Source organism: Oncorhynchus keta, chromosome 36 (assembly GCF_023373465.1).
Source record: "Oncorhynchus keta strain PuntledgeMale-10-30-2019 chromosome 36, Oket_V2, whole genome shotgun sequence".
Taxonomy (NCBI): Eukaryota; Metazoa; Chordata; class Actinopteri; order Salmoniformes; family Salmonidae; genus Oncorhynchus; species Oncorhynchus keta.
In genome coordinates, this window is record NC_068456.1 from 1,562,888 (window position 1) to 1,590,765 (window position 27,878).

Here is a 27,878-nt window from a genome sequence, read left to right on the forward strand (position 1 = left end):
TATTTGAGTTTAACCATAATATTTGTTGTAATATGTGTACTGTCATTTCTGGTGGATTAAATTGTAATTGCAACCAACTTTCTATGGCTTGTTTTAAAAATAGCGATATTTCAGAGATTTTATTTCATTTTTCAATAACCAAAAGTGAGAGGTTGTAATCTGAATAAAGGGAAAAAGGCCATTCTTGAACACGGGGTGAGCCAATCTTACTAATCTGATAGAGAACCAGTTCCTATTTTGGTATAGCTTTGTATGACTTTAGTGAGAGGTCTAATGCTTGAATATTTAATCATTTCTGCCCTCCGAATTCATATTTATTACATAAATAGGCCCGTTTAATTTTGTCTGGCTTGCCATTCCAAATAAAATGTAATATTTTTTGCTCATATCATTTAAAAACAAGTTGTTAGGTGTAGGCAAGACCATAAGCAAGTCGGTAAACTGGGATATGACTTAAGAGTTAATCAGGGTGATTTTTTCCACAAATAGACAGGTATTTTCCTTTCCATGGTAGCAAGAACTTATCTATTTTTTGCTAACTTTCTATTAAAATGTACTAGTGATATAATTTATTTCTTTCGGGATATGAGTACCGAGTATGTCCACTTCACTGCCAGACAATTTTATTGGTAAACTACACAATCATTTTTTAATGCACCAACACCTTATCATGCTTTTTTGTAATCATCATGTTTTTCAGTGGTAGGGACTGGGAGAATAGTCAGGATAGAGGGAAAGATGAACAGAGCAAAGTGCAGAGAGATCCTCGATGAAAACTTGCTCCAGAGCGCTCAGGACCTCAGACTGGGGCGAAGGTTCACTTCCAACAGGACAACGACTCTATGCACACAACCAAGACAGCGCAGGAATGGCTTCGGGACAAGTCTGAATGTCCTTGAGTGGCCCAGCCAGAGGCCGGTCTTGAACCCGATCTAACATCTCTGGAGAAACCTGAAAATAGCTGTGCAACGATGCTCCCTGTCCAACCTGACAGAGCTTGAGAGGATCTATAGAGAAGACTGGGAGAAGATTGGGAGAAACACCCACGAAGACTGCCCACATGTGCCTAATTGGTTTATTAATAACTTTTCAAGTTCAAAACTGTGCACTCTCCTCAAACAATAGCATGGTATCCGTTTATTGTAATAGCTACCGCAAATTGGACAGTGCAGTTAGATGAAGATTTCTTCTTGTAACTTAAAAACCTCATGCTAATCGCTATAGCCTACGTTAGCTCAACCATCCTGTGGACGGGACACTGATCCTGTTAAAGTACTTTGCTTCCTAGGTAAAAATATTGTTTGGTGAATCATTTTTGGAAGCATTTGTATGTTGAAGATACAAAAATGTAAAAATGAAATTTTCCCAATATTACATACAGTTTGCTTCATTTTTATAATATATTACCCTTGATCTTTCTATTTCATAAGTTATTTTTGTTTTTCCTCTAACTTATTCTGTGACTCTTTGGTACAGTTTTTATTGCTACCTATCTATACTGTTATTACCTCTATTTCATTTGTTAATATGAACTCTTTTGACCTAAATTGCTTTTGTTTGAAGATGAGTTTTGAATTGTTGGCCTCTAAAGGCACATTTAAAAGTGTCCCTTTTACTTTACTTAACCATCTCCTCTGCCTCTCTTTTCCCTCTTATCATCAGTGAGATTGTTATAGCAGGAGACTGAGGTTAGACTCTGAGTCAATTTGGGAGACCAATCTCTCTTTCTCTCTCACTCTCTCTGTCTTTCACTCTCTCGCTCTCTTTATTTTTCCCTCCCTCCCTCCCTCCCTCCCTCCCTCCCTCCCCCTCCCTCCCTCCCTCCCTCCCTCCCCCCTCCCTCCCTCCCTCCCTCCCTCCCTCCCTCCCTCCCTCCCTCAGGTCCCCACAGATGCATTAGGTAAGGGGTGAACGCAATTGCAGCGTTAGATTTACATTGTGCTTCCTCCATTGTGAGGCCTCTATCAAAGGTCATCCAGGCCAGGATTTATCTCTGAGACCCACAGGAGATCCGAGACACAAATTTACTCACCGTGTCACCACCCCATATGCCCAGACTGCTGGGCTAGAAAGGGAGGGGCAGTGCGTGTCTCCTCTCTCATTCCATCTCTCTGTCCCATCGGTTACAGTACTCCCTCTCACTCCCCTCCTCTGTGTGTGTGTGTGTGTGTGTGTGTGTGTGTGTGTGTGTGTGTGTGTGTGTGTGTGTGTGTGTGTGTGTGTGTGTGTGTGTGTGTGTGTGTGTGTGTGTGTGTGTGTGTGTGTGTGTGTGTGTGTGTGTGTGTGTGTGTGTGTGTGAGAGTGTATCCATCTTGACTGTGCTCATGATGCTAAGAGTTTCACTAAATGGGGTCTGTTTTCTGGTTCATGTTAATGGTCGTTCACTAGAACATGACATTTCCCACTGCCTCCCTCTTTTCCCTCTCTCACTGCACTACCCAGTCCTTCTCTCTTACCCTCTCTTACTCGAGCCCTCTCCCTCCCTCTCCTTCACTACCTTCCTCCCTCTGTACCTTCTCTAAGTGCTCTCCCCTGTACCTCTCTCTTCTCCATCTCCCTCTTTGTCCTCTCTCTGTCTTCCTCCCTCCTATGTTCCCTCACCCCCTCATCCTGTCCCCCTCTTCTCCTCTCTGTCCCCTCTCTCTGTCCCTCCCTCACTCCTTCTATCTCATGCCCTCTCTTATTCCCTCCCTCACTCCCTCCCTCTCTCTGTCCCCCCGCTAGCTGAACTATCCCGTCTCTCTTTCTCTTACCCTCTCTTACTCCCCCACTCTGTTCCCTCCCTCTCTCCCTATCTTTTACTCACTCCCTCACTCGCCCTTCTTCCCATCTCCCTTGCTCCCTTTCTCTGTCCCCTTCCCAGCTGTGCTGCTTTGGTCCCCTCTCTCTTTCTCCCCTCTTTCTCCATCTGTTCTCTCTGTCCCATCTCTCTGTACGCTCCCTGAATTCCTCCCTCTCTTTGTCCCCTCTTGTTCTCTCTGTCCCCTCTCTATGTCCCATCTCTCTGTATGCTCCCTGAATTCCTCCCTCTCTTTGTCCCCTCTTGTTCTCTCTGTCCCCTCTCTATGTCCCATCTCTCTGTACGCTCCCTGAATTCCTCCCTCTCGTTGTCCCCTCTTGTTCTCTCTGTCCCCTCTCTATGTCCCATCTCTCTGTACGCTCCCTGAATTCCTCCCTCTCTTTGTCCCCTCTTGTTCTCTCTGTCCCCTCTCTATGTCCCATCTCTCTGTACGCTCCCTGAATTCCTCCCTCTCTCGGTCCCCTCTTGTGCTCTCTGTCCCCTCTCTATGTCCCATCTCTCTGTACGCTCCCTGAATTCCTCCCTCTCTCGGTCCTCTCTTGTGCTCTCTGTCCCCTCTCTATGTCCCATCTCTCTGTACGCTCCCTGAATTCCTCCCTCTCTCGGTCCCCTCTTGTTCTCTCTGTCCCCTCTCTATGTCAAATCAAATCAAATGTATTTATATAGCCCTTCGTACATCAGCTGATATCTCAAAGTGCTGTACAGAAACCCAGCCTAAAACCCCAAACACCAAGCAATGCAGGTGTAGAAGCACAGTGGCTAGGAAAAACTCCCTAGAAAGGCCAAAACCTAGGAAGAAACCTAGAGAAGAACCAGGCTATGTGGGGTGGCCAGTCCTCTTCTGGCTGTGCCAGGTGGAGATTATAACAGAACGTGGCCAAGATGTTCAAATGTTCATAAATGACCAGCATAGTCGAATAATAATAAGGCAGAATAGTTGAAACTGGATGTCCCATCTCTCTGTACGCTCCTTGAATTCCTCCCTCTCTCTGTCCCCTCTAACTGCACTACCCTGTCTGTTCCTCTATCTGACCCTCTATTCCTTCCCCTCCATCATTCCATCCCCTCCATCTCTCCCTATCTCTAACTGCCCTATCCTGTCCCTCTCACTATCCACCCTCTCTCCATCCCCCGTTCCTAATCCCTTGCTCTGTCCCATCACTAAATGCACTGTCCACCCCCGGCCCCCTTCCTGTCCTCCCTCCCTCCCTCCCTCTACCTCACTCCCTACCCCTCTGTCCCTCTCTTTGTCCCCTCCCCACACCACACAACTCCATCCCTCTCCTAGTACCCTCTATGAGGTGCAGTAGTGAAATGTCAAGTGCTACATTTGCATGCATATTAACGGGGTGTGACGGAGGCGAAGCCTGGTGTCTCCCAGACTCTTCGATTCATCAGCTGTCACAGCGAAGGTCAGAGGGAGAGAAAGAGAGAGGGAGAAAGAAGGTGGAGAAAGAAGGTGGAGGAAAAAGGAGAGAGGGAGAAGGGAAGAAGAGAGGGAGGGGAGAAAGGGAGAAAGAGGGGGAGGGAGAGGAAGAGAGGGAGAGAGAGAGAAAGAAGGAAGGGAGAAGTGGGGCAGAGGGAACGTGGGGCTCACAGAGTATCTTATCTTCATGGAGAGCTACTGAATGGGTTTGGCTTTTGCTCCAGCCCTACACTAACACACCTGATTCAGCTAATGTAGGTCCTGAGGAGTAGCTGATTAGTAGAATCAGGCATGTTAGAATAAAGTTGTAACAAAATCCTGCACACTCAGTAGCTCTCTCTCTCTCACACACACACACACACACACACACACACACACACACACACACACACACACACACACACACACACACACACACACACACACACACACACACACACACACACACACACACACACACACACACACACACACAGAGAGAGAGATACATATACATACACACGCACACACACACAGCCATCCAAACACCCACCCACCCACACTTGTCCCTCTGTGGCCTGATAGTGATGTGATGAACTGGATAACAAAAGCACTTAGCTACAGTGCCACTGAAACACAGACAGACATCAACTATGCTGTACATGCAATATGCTTACACACACAGTCCTGCCCTAACATCATATTCTAACTGGCATCTGTCATTTTCAGTTTGCGAGTTGTTATGTCTTGTGCGTTTCATAACCTTGTCTTTATAACAATTCAATAATGATGAGAAGGTGGACAGGAATCAGTTCAACCAATTATCTAGAATGTGCTCATCTCAACGTATAGAACTCCCATGATGCTCTGCGGCACAACCCCAATGCATCATCTCCTCCCCTCCTACTTTATGTGTCCCCATTATGAACAACAGTCCTGGAAGAGGACCATGAGCCCCTAGGTGATGACTTCTGGGTCAGGGTGTCACCCAGTAACAGTTTTGGTCCACTCAAATAAAATAAAAGTCACAACTGTTGGTTCTGTCAGTGTTGGTTTACTCAACAGTAGGTGATCTGTGTGCCGTCTCCAGATAACGTCCTCTGCCGTAACAACATATTAGTTACATAGGTGTTACTATGTATTTACATGGTAATAAGGTTGTAGCGCTATCAGTTATTACACAGTTGGAACAAGGAATGTGTGATTACACATCCACTTGCTGAATGTTATTTCACATGTGTAATTACTGATGTTAATACATGTTTTCATGTTCCAGTATGTAAGTCATGTTTTGTAGTTACATGTTTGAAAGTCACCTGTGAATTAGCATGTTAATAACTCTAACCAAAATCTGACCTTGTGTATGGTGTCCATATTAGGATGCTCTCAGTCTCAGTAAGTCTGCAGGAGTTGCGTCAGTGTCAGTATGATTTAAGTCAATCTCAGTAAGTCAATCTCAGTAAGAGTTTTTATTTTATTTTATTTCACCTTTATTTAACCAGGCAGGCTAGTTGAGAACAAGTTCTCATTTACAACTGCGACCTGGCCAAGATAAAGCATATCAGTGTGAACAGACAACACAGAGTTACACATGGAGTAAACAATTAACAAGTCAATAACACAGTAGAAAAAAGAAAAAAAAGAGAGTATATATACATTGTGTGCAAAAGGCATGAGGAGGTAGGCGAATAATTACAATTTTGCAGATTAACACTGGAGTGATAAATGATCAGATGGTCATGTACAGGTAGAGATACTGGTGTGCAAAAGAGCAGAAAAGTAAATAAATATAAACAGTATGGGGATGATGTAGGTAAATTGGGTAGGCTATTTACCGATAGACTATGTACAGCTGCAGCGATCGGTTAGCTGCTCAGATAGTAGATGTTTGAAGTTGGTGAGGGAGATAAAAGTATCCAACTTCAGCGATTTTTGCAATTCGTTCCAGTCACAGGCAGCAGAGAACTGGAACGAAAGGCGGCCAAATGAGGTGATGGCTTTAGGGATGATCAGTGACATACACCTGCTGGAGCGCGTTCTACGGGTGGGTGTTGCCATCGTGACCAGTGAACTGAGATAAGGCGGAGCTTTACCTAGCATGGACTTGTAGATTACCTGGAGCCAGTGGGTCTGGCGACGAATATGTAGCAAGGGCCAGCTGACTAGAGCATACAGGTCGCAGTGGTGGGTGGTATAAGGTGCTTTAGTAACAAAACGGATTGCACTGTGATAAACTGCATCCAGTTTGCTGAGTAGAGTATTGGAAGCTATTTTGTAGATGACATCGCCGAAGTCGAGGATCGGTAGGATAGTCAGTTTTACTAGGGTAAGTTTGACGGTGTGAGTGAAGGAGGCTTTGTTGTGGAATAGAAAGCCGACTCCAGATTTGATTTTAGATTGGAGATGTTTGATATGAGTCTGGAAGGAGAGTTTACAGTCTAGCCAGACACCTAGGTACTTATAGATGTCCACATATTCTAGGTTGGAACCATCCAGGGTGGTGATGCTAATCGGGCGTGCGGGTGCAGGCAGCGAACGGTTGAAAAGCATGCATTTGGTTTTACTAGCGTTTAAGAGCAGTTGGAGGCCATGGAAGGAGTGTTGTATGGGATTGAAGCTCGTTTGGAGGTTAGATAGCACAGTGTCCAAGGAAGGGCCGGAAGTATAGAGAATGGTGTCGTCTGCGTAGAGGTGGATCAGGGAATCGCCCGCAGCAAGAGCAACATCATTGATATATACAGAGAAAAGAGTCGACCCGAGAATTGAACCCTGTGGCACCCCCATAGAGACTGCCAGAGGACCGGACAACATGCCCTCCGATTTGACACACTGAACTCTGTCTGCAAAGTAGTTGGTGAACCAGGCAAGGCAGTCATTAGAAAAACCGAGGCTACTGAGTCTGCCGATAAGAATATGGTGATTGACAGAGTCGAAAGCCTTGGCCAGGTCGATGAAGACGGCTGCACAGTACTGTCTTTTATCGATGGCGGTTATGATATCGTTTAGTACCTTGAGCGTGGCTGAGGTGCACCCGTGACAAGCTCGGAAACCAGATTGCACAGCGGAGAAGGTACGGTGGGATTCGAGATGGTCAGTGACCTGTTTGTTGACTTGGCTTTCGAAGACCTTAGATATGCAGGGCAGGATGGATATAGGTCTGTAACAGTTTGGGTCCAGGGTGTCACCCCCTTTGGAGAGGAGGATGACTGCGGCAGCTTTCCAATCATTGGGGATCTCAGACGATATGAAAGAGAGGTTGAACAGGCTGGTAATAGGGGTTTCGACAATGGCGGCCGATAGTTTCAGAAATAGAGGGTCTAGATTGTCAAGCCCAGCTGATTTATACGGGTCCAGGTTTTGCAGTTCTTTCAGAACATCTGCTATCTGGATTTGGGTAAAGGAGAACCTGGAGAGGCTTGTGCGAGTAGCTGCGGGGGGGGCGGAGCCATTGGCCGAGGTTGGAGTAGCCAGGAGGAAGGCATGGCCAGCCGTTGAGAAATGCTTGTTGAAGTTTTCGATAATCATGGATAATCGTTGCTGACCGTGTTACCTAGCCTCAGTGCAGAGTTGAATCATTGTCAGAATCAAAATCAAATCAAATTTTATCAAATGTTATTTGTCACATACGGTGAATACAACTACAATGGGTTTGGTGGGATGTAGACAGCCGTGAAGTCTATTTATTGAAATAAATGGACAGAGGTGCTAGCAAACATTAGTTAGATAGCGATCTAGTTACTTAGCTAGCTGAGCAGCGTGCTAAATCTTCCAGCATAACTTCTGTATTCAAAAGTGAAATAGGATAAATTCTCTATGTAATCTATCTCCGCTGTCCAACCTCCCACCCCATTCCCCTAACCCCACCCAGCCAATGTGTCTCTATCCCACCACCCCCACCCCCCCACTCACGGAAACCATGTTTCCCAGCTGAGACTGACAAAAGTGTCAATTAAAGTTGTGTCAGCAGGAGTAGTCAGTCTCAGCAGAAGTAGAGTCAGTGGGAGTTGAATTGATTTTTTATTGAATTTAAATGATTTATGGTTATTTAATGAGAATTTAATATAAGAATAATAACATTCAATCAATCTATCGGTGTTTCTGTCTGTCTGTCTGTCTTGTAATCAAACAAAATGTTCCATCCTGCTGAATGCACCCCTGGTTTGTTTTTCAGGCGGGTGGTCACATGTATTTGCGATCAGAGGACCACTGGTTTTTGCCCAGTAGGGGGGCAGGGACAGTGGAGGAAGCAAAGCTGGACACCGGTTACATTTACACACATTTCCTTCGAACATATGAAGAGTAATAATTATATTATGAATAAACTACCACCTTTCAGTGGCAGCTGTGGTTCCTGTTAGATGCCTGAAATGTCCAAGAGAATAATACCATTTGCTGAAATAAACACTATATTTTTAGAAACGCATCCAGCTGCAATGCCGCAGCATGGTATATCACAAATACCTGCATGTCACAAAAAAACTGGCCTCTCATTAAAAGGGGTATCTGGAGTTGCTACATCATTTTTTTAAACATATAAATTCATGATATTGTAGCGAACAGTAGGGCAGGGAAGCAAACTTGGGTCGCTGGAGTGAAAAGAAAACCACATACACATCACACCAATAGGGTAACTGACTTGGTGGAAGTAGTAGTGTGGCTCATATAGTGTGGATTGCTACACTGCAAATGGGAAGGCACATCGCCATGCTTTTGACTACTAAGTCCTCTCGCACATCGCGGGCTGCGCGTTTCAATGGCCCCACAGCCACCACCCCACTTCTGACAGTGAGAGGCAGGGCAGGGAAGCAAAAAAAGGGCCACTGGTTTGAAAGAACCTGTGTAGCTCAGTTGGTAGAACATGGCGCTTGCAAAACCAGGGCTGTGGGTTTCGATTCCCACGGGGGAGCAGAATGAAAATGTTTACTAGGTAAACTAATCTACTGCGATGTTGGACCCCCCTTTGCTTCCAGAACAGCCTGAATTCAGGGCATGGAAACATTGCTCAATTGGTATCAAGTGGCCTAACGTGTGCCAGGAAAAAATTCCCCACACCACTGTCATGCTGCATTAACCTGGGGCGGCAGGGTAGCCTAGTGGTTAGAGCGTTGGACGAGGAACCGGAAGGTTGCAAGTTCAAACCCCCGAGCTGACAAGGTACAAATCTGTCGTTCTGCCCCTGAACAGGCAGTTAACCCACTGTTCCTAGGCTGTCATTGAAAATAAGAATTTGTTCTTAACTGACTGACCATGCCCTGAATTAAATAAAGGTAAAAAATAAAGCAGCTAAACAAAGTCAAATATGGTGTTTAACTCCCAGACTCAACCCATCTGTATGGCTACAGTGGAATCTTGTCTTTCTCTCTTTAGCTCCGCTTCCTCTGTCATGGCGTCTTCAAGCTCACCCATTATGCAGCCGAACCTCACTTCCCGTGAGAACCGTGAACCCACAGAGGAGAGGCATGACAATCTTTACCGCTGCATGTGCTGTAAGGAGTATTGTGTGACCAGACGAACGCTGTCCCAACACCCCCGCCTGGTGCATCTTGATGTGCACTCAATCTCAAGAATTCAGCCTGTGCCCTCAGTTATCTCTTGCTCCTCATATGCTGCTTTCACCTGAGGATATACACACTGCAACGTGTGGGTCATTTCCTGACAACACAGACTCCCCCTTTATGGCCAAATCACTCATTTGTGACATTTGAATAACAGCCCCCGGTACTCCCATCGGTCTCCCAGTTACCAGCTACCAAGCCATGTGGCATGAGTCCTCATGAAATGATATACCAACAATGCTACTAAAGTAACCCCTGCTACTACTAACATGGCCCATGACTATAACCTCCTTCAATTACTGTCCCTACAGCGACTGCCGTGAGAATAACTCCTGCATGGAATCTGTCAAGTGTTCGCCGGCTGTTATGAATGGGGGAAGGGATTAATGAAGTTGGAAGAATATCCAACCTAACAATACTCTGAGTCACAAGTTTCTTGAAAGTTGACAATAGTGTCTGAAATGCTAACACTATCTCTGCTACTTTCACCATGATCTGGGTATGTGTAACGTTCAATCTAACGTCATAACAGTCCCTATATTGTGCACAGTTCTCCCTCTCCTACGAGCTATCTCCTAACAATATACATAGTCTCTGGGAATGATACCACGCTATCACCCCGATCACATTCCATCAAACTTAATGAAGAAAGAGAAAGTACACGTTTGATAATTTCACACCCCCCTTGATGTCACTAAGACTGGGGACAGAACCATCCGTTACTTTCTATGCCCATGTGATGCTGGTCTTTATCATCCAGTAATTTATATGTATTGATGTGATTTACCATTAAAATTCTGACATGCTAAGACCAAAAGTTTAAAAATAAATAAATCCTGGTTTAACCAAGCTATCATCCAGTGAGTTCACTAATAACCTCCCTGTCGGATGACACTTAAAGATACGGTTTGTAGAGCCTCCCTCGGCCGAATAAATTTGAGAAGTTCCCCCACCCCTCCATTTTGAAAGCAACTCTCTCTCGCTGTATCCAAATCATAACTCAAACATTTTATAAATTATCCAACCCAAATTTAGAATGACCGTCCTTAGTGCTTTACTTTGCGTCTATGACTCAAATTCAAGCTTGTCAACCTCACGGATAGAATGTACATTTATAAGCGGGAACTTTTATTGCCGGTAATAACTCTTCTCATTACAGTCCCACTTTGTCCCGCTAGTGGCCTAGTAATGAAAGATCGGTATCTCAATGCATTCTTAGTCCAAATTCTTCCAAATAGATACATCCGTTTTCCCGATGTACTTTCACCTGATCCGCTACCAAGCCATTCTGTCTGGTCCGTTTCTCCCACCAGCACCCCCAGGAACATGAGAGAAATTTGAATTGTATATCTCTCCATGCTCACTCCACATGTGTGGTCTCAACACTCCTGCTGCCCATACCCAGGTTTGGTTTGGACTCAGATTGGAGTGTTTAAAAGTCACTGTCGCATTGGACACCTTAGTTGCTCTTTCTTCAGCCTGTTAGGCAGGGTTTTGAGGTTCACACACACTGTTTGTGATCAAATTATTCATACCATGCATTAATAAGACATGATCAGACATCACCTTCCATGATAACCTCAAGAGAGGAAAGATCAGAACAACAGTTTAGTTCAATTCATTTCTGTTTCAGGAAATCCATACAAGCAATGACTATATGACCAATTATTACATTCCCAATTTTCTTAATAACATTATTTCTACGACAAACATCAAAGAGCATAACAACATACTGTTACTGTTGAAACCACTTTCAAATGTTGTTCCGACACCCGTATTTTACTGGCGACCTCTCAGAAGAGTTACCAGATCTGGAAGTAAGCGCCCTAACCCACCGGGGAATCTCACACTCCAGTAGACCCAATCTGGTGAAATTTGTATTGAAACAAAGACAAAAATGAAATCAGAAATACACATTTCACAATCCTTTTGGACAAACTGTCTTCCCTTTTCAACATATATGTTTCCTTCTATATGCAGAATGAACAAAATACATTTGTATATTTACCCAAGGACCAGGACCCCAGGGAACTGGTCATTTTCCCATCGAACACATTATTCACATCATGATTCATAAACAACATGTTAAATCAAAAATAAACACATTTGAATAACCAATTAACTTAAGAGTTACAACTCTTGATAACTTCACAAGGAAATAATAGTATCTCATGAAGTAATGGTAAAATAGAATAGAGACAGGTGTTTCTCATTCATTTTATACTTAAATCCCAATTGTTTTCGATCATTTCTAGTGAGATTGATCAGGCCTCACCAGAAATACAGGATACAGGGCATTCGACACCATTAAATATTTCCTCTCCATTTTCTTTCCCTGTCCTTCAGAAACCCTTTAAACATTTCAAAAACACGTCCATCCTTCTGCATACCCAAGTTAAACCAAACTGAAAAGACCCCACTAAATAAATCCCTCAGTATCAACATCACTAACGCATATTCATAACTAGTTAGTTGTGTTGGGTGCTGGTGTGTGTGGTAAACCGTAGATCAAAAACACACATGAACCGGTCTTAATTATCTGGGAACCCTGTTTATGGTCTAATCCAGATACTTTCATACTTAAAACTTCCGAATATCACTTACTGCTCTCCCCAAGACCACAGTCTCCAGGGACATTCCAACAAGAGATAATGAAAAGAAAGTGTACATTTCTTTAGCATTCACTATGCTACATTTTAATCGGCAATCCACAAGTATTAATTATAAACCAAACATGATAATGGTAAATCCACTGTCCTTACTCCAATCATTAAATGTTTGTTTTAATCCACCTCATAATTAATGTATATTTTATTTAGCATGTACTATTCTCCATAACCACGACACCACAATGTTTATGAACTAACGAATTAGAGTTCATTTTAGGTTTGGTAAAGCCTATGCCAATTCCTCGTGACCTCTCCACCCATTCGTTCACTCTAGAAATCTATTTCAGAATAATACGACATAAAATGTCTCATAAACCCCCTCAAGGTTTTCTGAGTTACCAGGAGTGTTTGGCCAGATAATTTTAACCTCTAGCGACGAGCAATCCAGTATCCGGGAGCATAATCATAGCCTCAAGCGCATTACCATAACGCAACGTTTCCTATTCATGAAAATCGCAAATGAAATGGAATAAATATATTGAAACACAAGCTTAGCCTTTTGTTAACAACACTGTCATCTCAGATGATCAAAATATGCGTTACAGCCAACGCTAGACAAGCATTTGTGTAAGTTTAGCATGGCATAATGCTATGCTAGGCTGTGCTGGCAGCAGGCAACATTTTCACAAAAATAAGAAAAGCAACCAAATTAAATAATTTGCCTTTGAAGAACTTGCTTTCACTCAGGAGACTCCCAGTTAGATAGCAAATGTTCCTTTTTTCCAAAAAGAAACACCGCAAACCTTGTTTAGCATCCATCCTCAAAGTGTTTTTAACATATGTATTCAATAATATATCCGTGGAGGCAGTTGCTTTCTCATAAGAAAGTATTGGAAAAATGGCTACCTCAGTATTTTACGCAACGTTTTCTCTGGGAGACACCATGCGTCCACTCGCCCTATATTTTCTCTTACAGCCATTCTCCAATGGAAATGCCTAAAAAGACATCACAATGCTGCAGACACCTTGGGGAAAACGTGGAAAACATAAGCTTACTCCTAGCTCCTTCACAGCCATATAAGGAGTCATTGGCATGAGGCTATTTCAAAAAATGCGGCACTTCCTGATTGGATCTTTATCTGGGTTTCGCATGTAACATCAGTTTTGTGACACTCACAGACAATATCTTTGCAATTTTGGAAACGTCAGAGTGTTTTCTTTCCAAAGCTGTCAATTATATGCATAGTCAAGCATCTTTTCGTGACAAAATATCTTGTTTAAAACGGGACCGTTTTTCATCCAAAAATTTAAATAGCGCCCCCTATATCCAAGAAGGTAATTGGTTACCTCTTTAGAATTACATTTTACATTTAAGTCATTTAGCAGACGCTCTTATCCAGAGCGACTTACAAATTGGTGCATACACCTTATGACAACCAGTGGAACAGCCACTTGCATCTAAATCTTGTTGGGGGGGAGAAGGATTACTTACCCTTACTTACCCTATCCTAGGTATTCCTTGAAGAGGTGGGGTTTCAGGTGTCTCCGGAAGGTGGTGATTGACTCCGCTGTCCTGGCGTCGTAGAATCCATCCCCCTGGCATTTCACCTAGATTCTTTAACCCAAAATACTTTTTCCTTTGGCAATTTTTGCCAATTTCTCATCAGGAATCCATGATATTTGATCCCCGGCATCTATTAAAAAGTTGTGTAAGATGTGATCTCATACGTCTTCCTTCAAAAAGAAACTGCAAACTCTATGAACCACTATCGATCAAAACGAAGCCATGCACTGCAATGTAAAATGTTCACTCGTTGCCCTCAAGAGGATGTGTCGCTGCTCATTTGACATGGATGCAAAGGCTTGTATAACGGCATTTCCTCCGAATGCAGCAGGTTCCAATACCACCCCACACTTATTCTTCCAATGTCCGATAGTCCCACATCTAAACAGGGAGCTATCTCCAATGTTTTTTTGCTATGTTTCATTGTCTTACCTTGGCCATTGAAATCACTGTTAGTGACTTTCACTGTGGCCGTATTAACCCCTCGCACGTTCCACACTCACAACATCATGCTCTATTTCATCCACAACCCCCGCAATTGCCATTTTGTTCACAGGTTTCAAACCTGCCATCAAAGCCGAAGAACAAATTATATCAATTCACTCCCATACCCTGTCTTTTTGCAGCTGAGTACCTCTACTAATTTCCCATATTCGAGCTGAATTGGTGTAATGCTTGTGCGCTTCTTTCAGCGCCTCCATGGCTTTATTAAAATCTTCTAGCTCTGCTTGGAGAATCGGGGCTGTCTGTCGCCATATAAATAGTTATTATTCCCAAACCTCTCAAAACGGTGTCAAGGGTATTTTAGATTTCTTCACTCCCATATATAATACACACCTCTAACTATTTTCCAAGATATCGCTACCCACTCGCCCGGATAATAGTTATGGTATTTGTGCATATTAATTGGTCATTGGCACTTAATACCTTGTATTAGAACCAATACTATGGCTTCTGCAAATTACTGGAGAATATGGATGACTTACTGTCTTATTCCAGTATTGTGCCTCAAATATCATTGTTGTTGATAACCTACATTATCTAAATTATTCACACTTGTCTTCCTATTTCCACATAATCTTTCATGGTTCCCCCTCTCCATAGGACCTAAACCAACCTCTCTCCATATTGCTACTGCTACTACACGTAACTCAAACAGTTTGAATATTTTTTTTAAATATTTGTTTTTACTCACTAGCTTCTAGAACTCTCATCTTCCTAAAACTTACTGTCACTGCAGCTGGGACTTTTTTCCCAGTGGAACCTACACTATACTGTATTGTCACTCATGGATCTCGCAGAGGAAAACCTCCACTCAGGACCTATCCTTATGGAACCTACCTTACACCTGATTTTTACCTGGATCTCACAGAGGAAAACCTTCACTCGAGACCTGAACTCATGGAACCTACCCCACACCAGATATTTCCGACCGGTCGTTACACGATGGGCCTACTGAATAAACTCAGGTTTTCTAGGTCCGTATCCTATAATTGTTCAGCATATGATTCTCATCTCCCCAAGATGTCAAAATGAGTGGAAACAGGTGTAGGAACTGTGCCTACCCTGTTTGTTGCCAGCTCCTGCTCCACTGATCTGGACTCTCTGGTTTGACTACAAATTGTGGTAAACCCTGCTCGTAGCACCAACTGTTAGATTCTAATTTTTTTCAGACTACAAACTCAATGGAGTACTTCAGCTTCATTGCTAAGCTCTGAATGAAACGTTGGTAGTAAGTCAATATATCCAGAAAATAACGTAGTTGGCTCATGTTCTGAGGAGCTGGGGGCATACAAGACCATAGTCAGAGTCTTGTTGTCACGCCTACTCCTGCTGCCCCTCCCTGGTGCTCAAAGGCGCACGGCTCCCCAATATTATGCACCCCTGCCACCAGCAGTACGCACACCTGCCTTCCCCCGTCATGCGCATCTGCGATTATTGGACTCAATCACCATTACCATTACCTCCCCTATATCTGTCTGTTCCCAAGCTCTGTTCCCTGCTTCAGGATTAATGTTTGTTTGTCTTTGCATGCCCAATTATGATGCTCTCTTTGTCCTGTTTGATGTCTGTTCCATGTTAAATGTTCTACTTCCTGTACCTGCTTCTCTTCTCCAGCGTCGGTCCTTACAGAATCCTGAAGCCTGAAGGATGTTGTCGAAATGGGACGCTAGCGTCCCACTGTGGTACGATGGGTGTCGCCCATTCACTCATGCTGACCGGCTCCAGTACTTTGTTCTTTTAAACGTTTTGTGTGATAGCATAAGTTATAGGTCGCGCTTTCAAGAAACTCTGGTTTGCTATCTGGTATAATGCTAAGCTTCACTATATTCTATTTCATGATACCTAGCTCTCCATTAAAGACTTCTCCACGTTTATTTAAGATTGTGCCATTGTGCCATTCTACCCATTGAAGGCCAGTCCAGTGTGATTTTCTCTAGCCACGAATGTCCCAGTAGTGATAAATGGTCTCCTTTTATGACGTAGAGTGGCAGCTTTTCAGGTTGTCCGTTTAACTGTGACCTCAGTAATGTCTACATCTTATTACATCTTATTACTTATTACACCTGTCTGACTGTAGAAGGGTGTATAGTAAATGCAATGTATTTGGCCACATTACACACAAAAAAAATGTAGGCAGGCTCGTTCGATGTGACCCTTTTTACCACAGGCTCGTCCTGATGAACTCAACTGCTGAGCCTCTTTAGCAGCTAGTTCCATGGGCACACTGACTTCAATAGCCTTTGCCAAGGTCAGATTACTTTCAATCAAGTCTCTTTTTTTGTAATTTCACTCCGTAGCCCACATACTAGTCTGTCTCTAATGGTGTCATTTAAAACGTCATTAAACTCACAGTGCTCTGACAGTTTACTTAATGCAGCAGCAAACAAAACATTGTCACTGATTTTCCCTCTTCCTGATTTCTTCTGTCGAACCTTTCTTCAATAACTAGTGGTTTTGGTGAAAAGTGTCCTTTCAGTATTTCCACAATATCCCCATATGTCTTATCTGACCTGTCTGGCTGTAGCAGGCTGCGTAGCATTACATTACACAACGAAATGTAGGCACAATTGTGCCCTCATCAATGTAATTTGCAAGAGCAAAATATTCTAATCATTCTGTATATGAGCTCTACTCCTCAATACTTTCATCAAACTGTCCAATATTTTCAACAATTAAATACATTTTACGTTTTTCAATTAGCGCCGGATTCTCACTCTCTAAATTGTCCTCAACCACGGCAACGTTATGTTCTGCCGCAGCAATATTTTCGCCAATCACTTGATCTTCCTTCACGTCACTCACTGGCATTTCATCTTCAAGTTTGCTCACTTAGCAATTTTTAATTCCAAAGTTCGTCTTCACAGCTGAATAAATCGCCTTTCCTTTCCTCTTCCTTTACTCCTCCCTTTTTAATCACATTGTTTTCCCGCTCCAAAGTCTGTTTCATATCCTTTTCTGCAGTCCATGACAATGCTAACTCTCTCTCTTAGCTAGCTCAACTATGCACTTGCCTCTGCTAGCAATACACTGTGCTAACATTAGCCTACACTGTACCAAGGAAAATAACAGTTTTAAACTTAAGAAAAAAATGACTTCTTCCAGACAGAAGATTTACCGAAGGTTCAGACTTACTTGTCACCAATCTTTTTGTTATGGTAGGTTTCCTAACCGCGTCTTATAACAATTCAATAATGGTGAGACGAGAGATGAGAATTAGCCATTTATCTTGAACATGCTCATCTCAATGCATTGAACCCTCCCAATAAACCACACTAGTGTTTGGCTGTGATAAGCTGCGGGGCTAGATTGCCTGAGTGGGTGTCAACTGTCCTCAAGGCCGCTGATATTTACACGTAAAAGGATATTAAACATGTAGCCCTGTTGTAGGTCATTTCTCAAATGCTATCCCTTTCTTTCTCTCTCCTTCCCTCTCTTTTGCATTTTCTCCATCCCTCCCTGTCTCTCTCTCTCTCTCCTTCCATCTCTTTCTGTCTCTCTGTTTCCGCTAATCAACCTGCCATCTGTACAAAACTTTGATGACGGGTTGAGAGAGTAAAGGCTTTGTCAAAGAACAGCATAGGGCCCGAGTTTGTGGCTGTTGTTTTGGATTTGTGTTGTCAGAAATGACATTTAAACCCTTTCTGGGACAAACACAATTTGGCTGTCAAACCACTGAGCTGAAATGGTAGAAGTGGGAGTATATTTTGGGAGGGGGAGGAGGGAAGGTAGTATTGTACAGGGATAAGGCATGAAGACAGAGAGGAGAGGGGGAATATGTTTGAGCTGAGAGGGAGTGAGTAATAGAGAGAGAGGGGAGGAGGGTGAGGAGAGTTTAAATGCTGGTTGATTGAACATATTGTGTGGACAGCAGGAGAATATTGCTCATATTACTTCAGCTCTCCCTCCCTCTTTCTCTCTCGCTCACTTTCCTCTCACAGTCTCTCTCCCTGTCTCCCCCCCCATCTTCCTCACTCCCCTCTCCCTCTCTCTCCCTGCCTCTCTCTCTCTGTCTCTCTGGTAGTGATCGCTCACCTCTAAAAGAGCTGTAATTGATTCTGCTGTAATTGGTCAATGACAGGAGATGCTTTGGCAGAAGTGGAGCATAAACACGCCTCAGACACAATTTGTGGAATCAATGGGAGGTAGATAGTAAAGGAGGGAGGGAGAGAGGGATGGAGACAAGAGAGGGAGGGGGTGTTCTCTGGTCAGCTTGGAAGAGGTAGCAAGAGAGAGGGAAAGGGAGAGAGAGGGATGGAGAGAAAGAGAGACTTTTAAGTACCGCCACCGTGTCTGATTGAGGCGCGGAGGCCGAGAAAGCTCCGCGGATCAAAGACTTTTCAAAACGCTTTTTTTCTGAACCCTCCTCTCTCTTTATCGTTCTCTACATTTTTTTCATGACTTGCAGCCTTATCTTCTCAGCTGTAGAGTTTTGAAACAACAGGAGAGAAATAAGGCCAGTCCATTTGTGCTTTGTGATGATGTTAGTTACTTTGTGGCAGCAGACATTTTCCTGTTTTCTAAGTGCGTAATGGCTCAGGGATATTGGCTATACATGTTTAATTAGCGGGGGGGTCTATGTGTTCATATGCATACTGAGTTTCTCGGTGTGGCAGTGTTCTAAACATCTTTCTACTGTGTGTTTTTGTGCGTGTATGTATGTGTTCATGCCTGTCTGAATGCCTGTGTGTGTGTGTGTCCACAGGGCTATGAGGTGCGCAAGATAAAAGCCATTGACCAGGATCTGGGGAGACCGAGGGGCATTGGCTACACCATCATCTCAGGTCTGTCAGACGCAATCAATCAGTTAATCAATCCCCATCACACACATACACACAGACACTCAAAATCAATCACTGTGATGATGATGATCTTACAGAATACTACACAGGGCTAATCCAAACACATAACAATCAATGCTTTCATATAATAATGCAATATAATAATAGAATAGTCTATAAACTATCAAGCTCTGTTCAGTGCAACCGTGCAGAATATGAAATATATAAATATAAATACGTCTAAATATGATCAATCAAGATCATACTGTCCATCAGGGAGTTTGGCTACCATGCCTCCTCCACCTGGGTTGTGTTCAGTTGGACACTGTAGCAAAACATTTTGCAACGGACACTGCAAATAACAATTTTGGGGGAGGCAAATGTTTATACCTCCCTGTTTAACTCTGTTTTAAACCCCACAAGTTCTGTTACAATACCTCACTACAGTTAGACAGATAGACACATAATGTCCTGTAAACCAACATACAGGAGTTGGGGCAGTGAGGGTGTTTGTTTGTCTGTGTGCGTGCGTGCGTGCATGTTGGGGATGTCCTCTGTGATGTGCTCCATCTCTTGGTTTCCCACAAAATACAGACACTTCAAACAGAACTTTCTTCAACTCCCTTCCATGTACTGTACAGTATGTACTGCAGCTGAATAAGAAAGGTTGTAAGGAAAGGATGAGGATCATTTCCTGTATTGTGCTGATATGCTAAGAGACCTACTTTATGTTTTGTTGTTGTATGACTAAAACCGAGTCATTTTGGGTTTGTTGGCTGGGTTCAGTTCTTTCACCTTTTAGACCACAATGGAGGGGGCAGAAGAGAGAGGGAGAGAGGTGTGGGGGTGGCAGGGAGACCCCAACATGTTTTGTTCTGCAGACTCGTTGTGCAATTATTAGGCCTACTAGAACAGGAGAAAGCAGCACAATCTGATGAGTAAAGTATGTTGCAAAATTATTTTAAACTAGCAACTTATGCACATGTCCACCCACATGCAATAAATGAAGCCCATCATTACACTCATAAACAATGATGCTTTTTCAAAACGCAAGATAGGCTACAGAAATCAACTGCGCTTTACACCTGCATTTGGAGCTGAAAGTAAGTCAAGTTAGCAGCCAATATCAACTAGGGATATATCGTGTTACTTCTCTGGAGTCCAGAGCAATCAAAATCATATGGCCTACTTGTAGCGGAGGTTGCAGAGTCAGATGGAAAGTGTGTTCTTTCTGCCCCCGCCATCACTTTGGAGGGCACGCCTGCCTGTGGTAGCTCTGTTCTTACGCACAAATATTGCAAAAAATCTGCCAGAATATGTTACATCTTCATCTCTTAATATTGACGGTAGAGGTATGTTACTGCTGATTATCTTTAGATGTATAACCAGCAGCCACCCAAATTAGGCATATCTGAAATGTGAAAATGATCAATGAAAGGAGTCCGCAGTAGATTGCTAAACTGTATTTCATATGGATAAGAGAGGACGGTATAATGCAGAGAACTATATACATATATATATTATATTATACAAGTAAGAGCAGATCAGTGTCGCTAGTTTACAGCAGGACACATACTACAACTATATTCAACTAATGAGAAAAAACTGAGGATACATATCGTACAGTAAATTAATAGAAATATAGAGAGGATTAGATGGAAAGTCATGCAGAGAATTGAGCTCCCTTGTATGCAAACCGTTTTTTTGCCGATGTTTTCTTACAGTGCTCATATTCAACAGGAGTTGCACCTTCATAAATTCCTCCGTTATTTTGCGATCTGGCACGCTCAGACGAGAGTGCTCTGAAATCGTAGTAGATAGACAGAGTGGATTTACGAAAACAGCCAAATATTGTTAGCCATCGAGGTGTCCCCGTGATACAGTCTACTCAATGGGGAGAGCATGAACGGCAACAACACCCGGACAGTGTCCTCTTTAGTTGTCACAACACTGTGACAAAGGCTGTGTGATTTGCTGCACTCGGCTCTCAGCTGCGTGACATACGTCCGTGTCCGTATGACCTCTCAACAACATTGTTCCATAATGTTACAGTATTAGCTAAACCTGTTCACTTTACTAGTAGTATGCAAATGTTTGGTGGCACAGAAAGAAAAGAAAATGATGTGAGTCTGGTAAAATAATCTGTGGTATTGTGTAGGCTACAGCAATGTTTTATTAGTTAGCTAGGGTTATCTAGCTGTCTTATTTGTGTTTGTTCAATGCCTCAATTGATTTTATAAACTATATTGGATATATGGTGGTACAGATACCTGGTTCAAATCAACCCAAGACGATGAACCCTGAAGATTGGACAAAATGCATGACAAGGTGGCCCAGAGGAAACTCGCTGTTCTCAACCCCTACATTGCCCAATTCTTCCAACAGCTCACTGAGTTTAATTGAAGACCTCTAGTGAGGTAGGTACACACACACACACTTAATATGTCCCTTGTCTTTTTACCTACAGAGTAACAGCCCTGGTGCTCGCTGGCTACTATTATATATTTTTTTTATTCTTGTCCTAGGGGTGAGAAGAGGTGACCCAGAACTGAGGAGGATTGTTTCTGAGCCCCATGAGGAACACCTTATGCTGAGTGGACTTCTCTCTCCTGGATGCTCTCTTACCCAAACTGTCCTGTTGTGTGTTTCACCACCTTTAAACCCCCTTTCCCTGAATAGAGTTGCCACTGATCATGGATCTAGGATTTTAATTCCACCTCCATCTCTCTTTGTCTCTCTCACCCACATCCCAGACAAAGGCACATAATATAGTTTTTAAATTAGTGTTGTAATGATGCTCTTATTTGGTTACATATGTGTTAATTATTCTATTGTCAGTTATGTTGTTCATTTGTTGTTAATGTTGCTACCAATTTGAATAAATGTATTTTATGTACAAATACATTATTTTTCTTACATTTAGATTTCAAGGATAAAATTATTGTAAGTTTACAGCAGGGATGCAGTCATATGTTTTACAGTATTAAAAAGTTAGGAATTAGATAGTGTGTCTAGTCCCTGTGGTAGAGGGAAATTGTAAATTACAGTGCTGTACTAAGCCCTTATGGAGCTGGAGCCTGTAGGCTTGATCAAGTCACTATCAGTTAAATAGATCACGGATAGTGAAGGATGATGATGCAGCGCCCGGATAATGAGGTAGGAGGATGAGGCGGGGAGGTGGGAGGATGATGCAATTTGGTGTGTGGGTGTGTGTGTATATTTGTGTGCGTATTTCCACATGTTCGTGTGCTTGCGTGCGCATAAGTGTGTGTGTGTGCGCCTGTGTGCTTTTGTAAGACTTCTACGTCTCATATCCTCGAGTGTCCTCAGAGGGTGTGACTTAGTCCTGTGGGACTCGTCTCATTAGTTCAGTAATTAAGATAAACAAGGTTTTAATTGCAGAGATGATTTATGTTAATGATCTGGAGACCTGGATCAGGATATCCTCCCTCTCCCTCTCTCTCTCTCTCTCTCCAGGAGTAATCTGGGATTTGATGCATACAGTAGATTGTGACGCTCTGTGAGCTCTGGATCTGTTGTTGATGGGTGTGTGTGCGTGTGTGCATGGGTGTGTTTGGGGGGGGTGGGCTAAGAAAGAGGTTGGGTGTGTTCGAGCAGTAAGGGTAAAGAAGCTCACTGTAGATGAAAGTCGGCGATTGATGTTGGGAATGTGCATCTGCGACAGATGAGTGTGGTGGTTTTCAAACAGCAAGGCTCAGATCAACATGCAAGTGTCAAAATTGCTGCTATTGTTAATAAAAGTTCTCTATAAATGTCTAAATATGTTTCTCGAAACCCCCATATCACACACCCGCAAACTAAACACATAACGTGTGTACAGTTAATTGGTTAGAGAGGGGTCTCAAATATCACTTTAATTTGTATACCCTGTTGCTTCAGAATCGCGGCAAAGTTGGTTCCTGTTTCAATCACATCTTTGGTCACGTTCACTTGTGCCAACCAAAAACACCCGAATGATTGGTTGACAAATAGTGCCTCCCACAATGCAGGTGATGGCTGCAAGGTGCAGTTGGTGATAAACAACTGCAGCGACTTGAAGGAGACTTCATCAAAAACTGCATTTTATTTATTTTTTATTTCACCTTTATTTAACCAGGTAGGCTAGTTGAGAACAAGTTCTCATTTGCAACTGCGACCTGGGTAGGAGAAAGCATAGCAATTCGACACATGGTATAAACAAAACATAGTCAATAATACAGTAGAACAAAAGAAAATACAGTAGAACAAAAGAAAACAAGTCTATATACAGTGAGTTCAAATGAGGTAAGATAAGGGAGTTAACCTCTCTGGGGTAGGCGGGACCCTTGCGTCCCACATGGCCAATAGCCAGGGAAAATGCAGAGCGCCAAATTCAAATACATTTCTATAAAAATCTAACTTTCATTAAATTACACATGCAAGATAGCAAATTAAAGCTACACTCGTTGTGAATCCAGCCAACATGTCAGATTTCAAAAAGTATTTTCGGCGAAAGCATAAGATGTTATTATCTGATGATAGCACAACAGTAAATAATGAGAGAGTAGCATTTTTCAACTCTGCAGGCGTGACACAAAACGCTATGGTAATTCTTCGTTACACAAAGGAAAAACCTCAACCAATTTCGACATCCAGTGGAAGCGGTAGGAACTGCAGGAAAGTCTATTAGAATTCTGGATTCCCCATGAAAACATATTGAAAAGACAGTAACTTCAAAACAAAAGAAAATCTGAATGGTTTGTCCTTGGGATTTCGCCTGCTAAATAAGTTATGTTATACTCACAGACATGATTCAAACAGTTTTAGAAACTTCAGAGTGTTTTCTATCCAATACTACTAATAATATGCATATATTAGGATCTGGGACAGAGTAGGAGGCAGGACAGTTTGGGCACAATATTTATCCAAAAGTGAAAATGCTGCCCCCTACCCCAAACAGGTTAAGGCAATAAATAGGCCATGGTGGCGAAGTAATTACAATATAGCAATTAAAACACTGGAATGGTAGATGTGCAGAAGAGGAATGTGCAAGTAGAGATACTGGTGTGCAAAGGAGCAAGATAAATACATAAATACAGTATGGGGATGAGGTAGGTAGATAGATGGGCTGTTTACAGATGGGCTATGTACAGGTGCAGTGATCTGTGAGCTGCTCTGACAGCTGGTGCTTAAAGCTAGTGAGAGAGATATGAGTCTTCAGCTTCAGAGATTTTTGCAGTTCGTTCCAGTCATTGGCAGCAGAGAACTGGAAGGAAAGGCGACCAAAGGAGGAATTGACTTTGGGGATGACCAGTGAGATATACCTGCTGGAGTGTGTGCTATGAGTGGATGCTGCTATGGTGACCAGTGAGCTGAGATAAGGTGGGGCTTTACCTTTACCTAGCAGAGACTTGTAGATAACCTGTAGCCAGTGGGTTTGGTGACGAGTATGAAGCGAGGGCCAACCAACGAGAGCGTACAGGTCGCAATAGTGGGTAGTGCCACCCGTTTTGGTAACAAAACGGATGGCACTGTGATAGAATGCATCCAGTTTGTTGAGTAGAGTGTTGGAGGCAATTTTATAGATGACATCACCGAAGTCGAGGATCGGTAGGATGGTCAGTTTTACGAGGGCATGAGTGAAGGATGCTTTATTGCGATATAGGAAGCCAATTCCAGATTACATTTTTGGATTGGAGATGCTTCACGTGAGTCTGGAAGGAGAGTTTACAGTCTAACCAGACACCTAGGTATTTGTAGTTGTCCACGTAGTGATGCTGGACAGGCGAGCAGGTGTAGGCAGTGATCGGATGAATAGCATGCATTTCATTTTACTTGCATTTAAGAGCAGTTGGAGGCCACAGAAGGAGAGTTGGCATTGAAGCTTGTCTGGAGGTTAGTTAACACAGTGTCCAAAGGGGGGCAAGAAGTATACAGAATGGTGTTGTCTGCGTAGAGGTGTATCAGAGAATCACCAGCAGCAAGAGCAACAAATACTGCCCCCTACACGCAAAAGGCCTCTTTGCTTGAAATCATGGGGAAATCAGCCAAGACCTTAGAAAAAATTGTAGACCTCCACAAGTCTGGTTCATCCTTGGGAACAAAATCCAAATGTCTGAAGGTACCACGTTCATCTGTACAAACAATAGTACGCAAGTATAAACACCATGGGATCATACTGCTCAGGAAGGAGAGGAATTCTGTCTCCTAGAGATGAACCTACTTTGGTGTGAAATGTGCAAATCCCAGAAGTACAGCAAAGGACCTTGTGAAGATGCTGGAGGAAACAGGTACAAAAGTATCTATATCCACATAACTTGAAAGGCCGCTACAAAACCGCCATAAAAACACAACAGTGGTAGGCCTGATCACTGACAACGATGACAAAGGCTATAGGGAGGAGGTCAGAGACCTGACCATGTGGTGCAAGGACAACAACCAAGTCTGTAATGTTTCGCAAACCCTGCCACATTCGACGAGAGTCGGAGCCGGTGTAGTACGATTTGATCTTAGTCCTGTATTGAAGCTGCACCTTTTTTATTTATTTATTTTACCTTTATTATACTAGGCAAGTCAGTTAAGAACAAATTCTAATTTTCAATGACAGCCTAGGAACAGTGGGTTAACTGCCTGTTCAGGGGCAGAACGACAGATTTGTAACTTGTCAGCTTGGGGATTTGAACTTGCAACCTTTCGGTTACTAGTCCAACACTCTAACCGCTAGGCTACCCTGCCACCCCTGTTTGATGGTTCGTCGGAGGGCATAGCGGGATTTCTTATAAGCTTCCAGGTTAGAGTCCCGCTCCTTGAAAGTGACAGCTCTACCCTTTAGCTCAGTGCGAATTTAATCCATGGCTTCAGGTTTGGGTATGTACGTTTTTATTATTGTATTACTGTCCTGATGGAGCTAGAAACACATGCATTTTGCTGCACCTGCGACAACTTTTGCAAATCTGTGTACACTACCAATACACCGTGATTTAGTTTGATACTGTTTATATTTAGGTGCCAGAACTTTCACCCTGATTCTTATGCAAAGTACAGCACATATTACCCCAGCCCCTAGTCCTGGAATCAGTCCCCCCTGGCCCCTCTTGTCCCTCAAAGCCTATGTCCCATACCCAGAAAGACAGACACACAGACATGCATGACAGACACACAGACATACATGCATGATCAAACAGGCTTGGTCAGGGGGATGCACAGTACATCACAGTGATGACCTCTGGGACTGCCAGTCTTGCCAGTCTGAATGCCCAGATGAGGCCCATGCAGCCAGCCCCACACACTCTGCTGCCTCAACTTCTGTGGCTGTAGGTGGAGTAATCTTATGGAGCCATGAAAAGATATGGGCAAATGTTCAGCTGCGCCTGTATGTACAGTATTGAGCACCACAGGCAAAAACTCAACCTGTCTCTTACTATATTTCTCTCGTGCACACACACTTACAGAACTAATCCACATCTTAAGCGTCTCTCTCAACATTCCAACTACAGTAGTAGGAGTTAAAGGTTTGAGTATGCATTATGATTTTAAAATGCAATTTAAAACACAAGACTCCCATTTTCTTTTACTTTATAAAACGCAGATGTGTCTTTGCATATAGCATCTGTAGCCAAAGGCAAGCAGGTGTGTGACCCAGTGACCGGAGACTGAGGGGTGGAACTGAACAATTCACCTCCTCCCATCTGGCCTGCTGCCCAAACAGCCAGCCTGTCCCCCCTCAGAGTGTGTGTGGATGCGTGTGTGTGCATGAGTGTGTGTGCGTGTGTGTTTTTGTGTGTGTGTTTGTATGCATGTTTGTAGGAGACAGACAATGGTAGATTGGGGGGGGGGCTGCTGGCCTTGTCGTACAACTGCCCCAGCACACAGGTCAGCCAGGTACAGCCACAACATTTCCCGCCTGGATGCACAGATAAGCAAGAAAAGGCGATTATTTCCTACCATTCCCCTCTCATCTCCACACATATCTCTATCCCTCAGTGTGGCTAGATACTCTGATTCCCTTTTCTTCAGGCTTGGGTCTGTAACTCTGTATCAGCTACAAGCTGTAACATTGGCTAAGGCTAATACCTGCTTATTTTATAGGGAGCTCTGAAGTCTGCCCGGGGGATTTCTGTAAGTTTTTCAGTTAGCCACTTTGGGGCTAACAGCGCTCAGACTGGGTGCTTCCTGTAATCTCTCTGAGGAGAGGATGTGTAGTTCACTGGGGGTCCATCCCAAAGGGCACCCTATTTCCTATTTAGTGCACTTCTTTTAGCCAGGGCCCATAGAGTGCCATTTGGTACACAGATAAATCTAAGCCCTGTTATGATTCCATTCAACTATGAATAAAATAATAAATAATAAACATCTCTATATAATATAGTAGCTATACAGATATTATACATATTATGTAACAGTAATAGAGGACCCATATTTATCAGTTAGTCTGTCTGTTAGAAGGTCATATACACACTACATAATAAATACAATGTCATGGTACTGTCACCAATGCACACACTATCATCAATGCAGATGCCTATCAATACTGTGAGTGTGTGTTACTTATTAATATTTTATTTAATTCAGCAGCAGCTTGAAAAACAAAGGAGAAATCTGTTTGAAATCCAGACATATGTTGGTTCAAAGTCTTCCAATCCACCACAACATGCTCCTTTCAAAGGGGTCAGCCAAATGGATCA

General features: G+C 43.1%; 1 protein-coding gene across 1 annotated transcript in view; it reads left to right on the forward strand.

Moving 5' to 3' along the window:
• LOC118369378 (cadherin-23-like) overlaps nucleotides 1–27,878 on the forward strand; it is a 625,272-nt gene that overhangs the window by 303,359 nt on the left and 294,035 nt on the right. Inside the window, 1 exon segment of the mRNA XM_052498286.1 lies at nucleotides 19,140–19,218. Within this exon segment, the coding sequence (XP_052354246.1) occupies nucleotides 19,140–19,218 (79 nt within the window).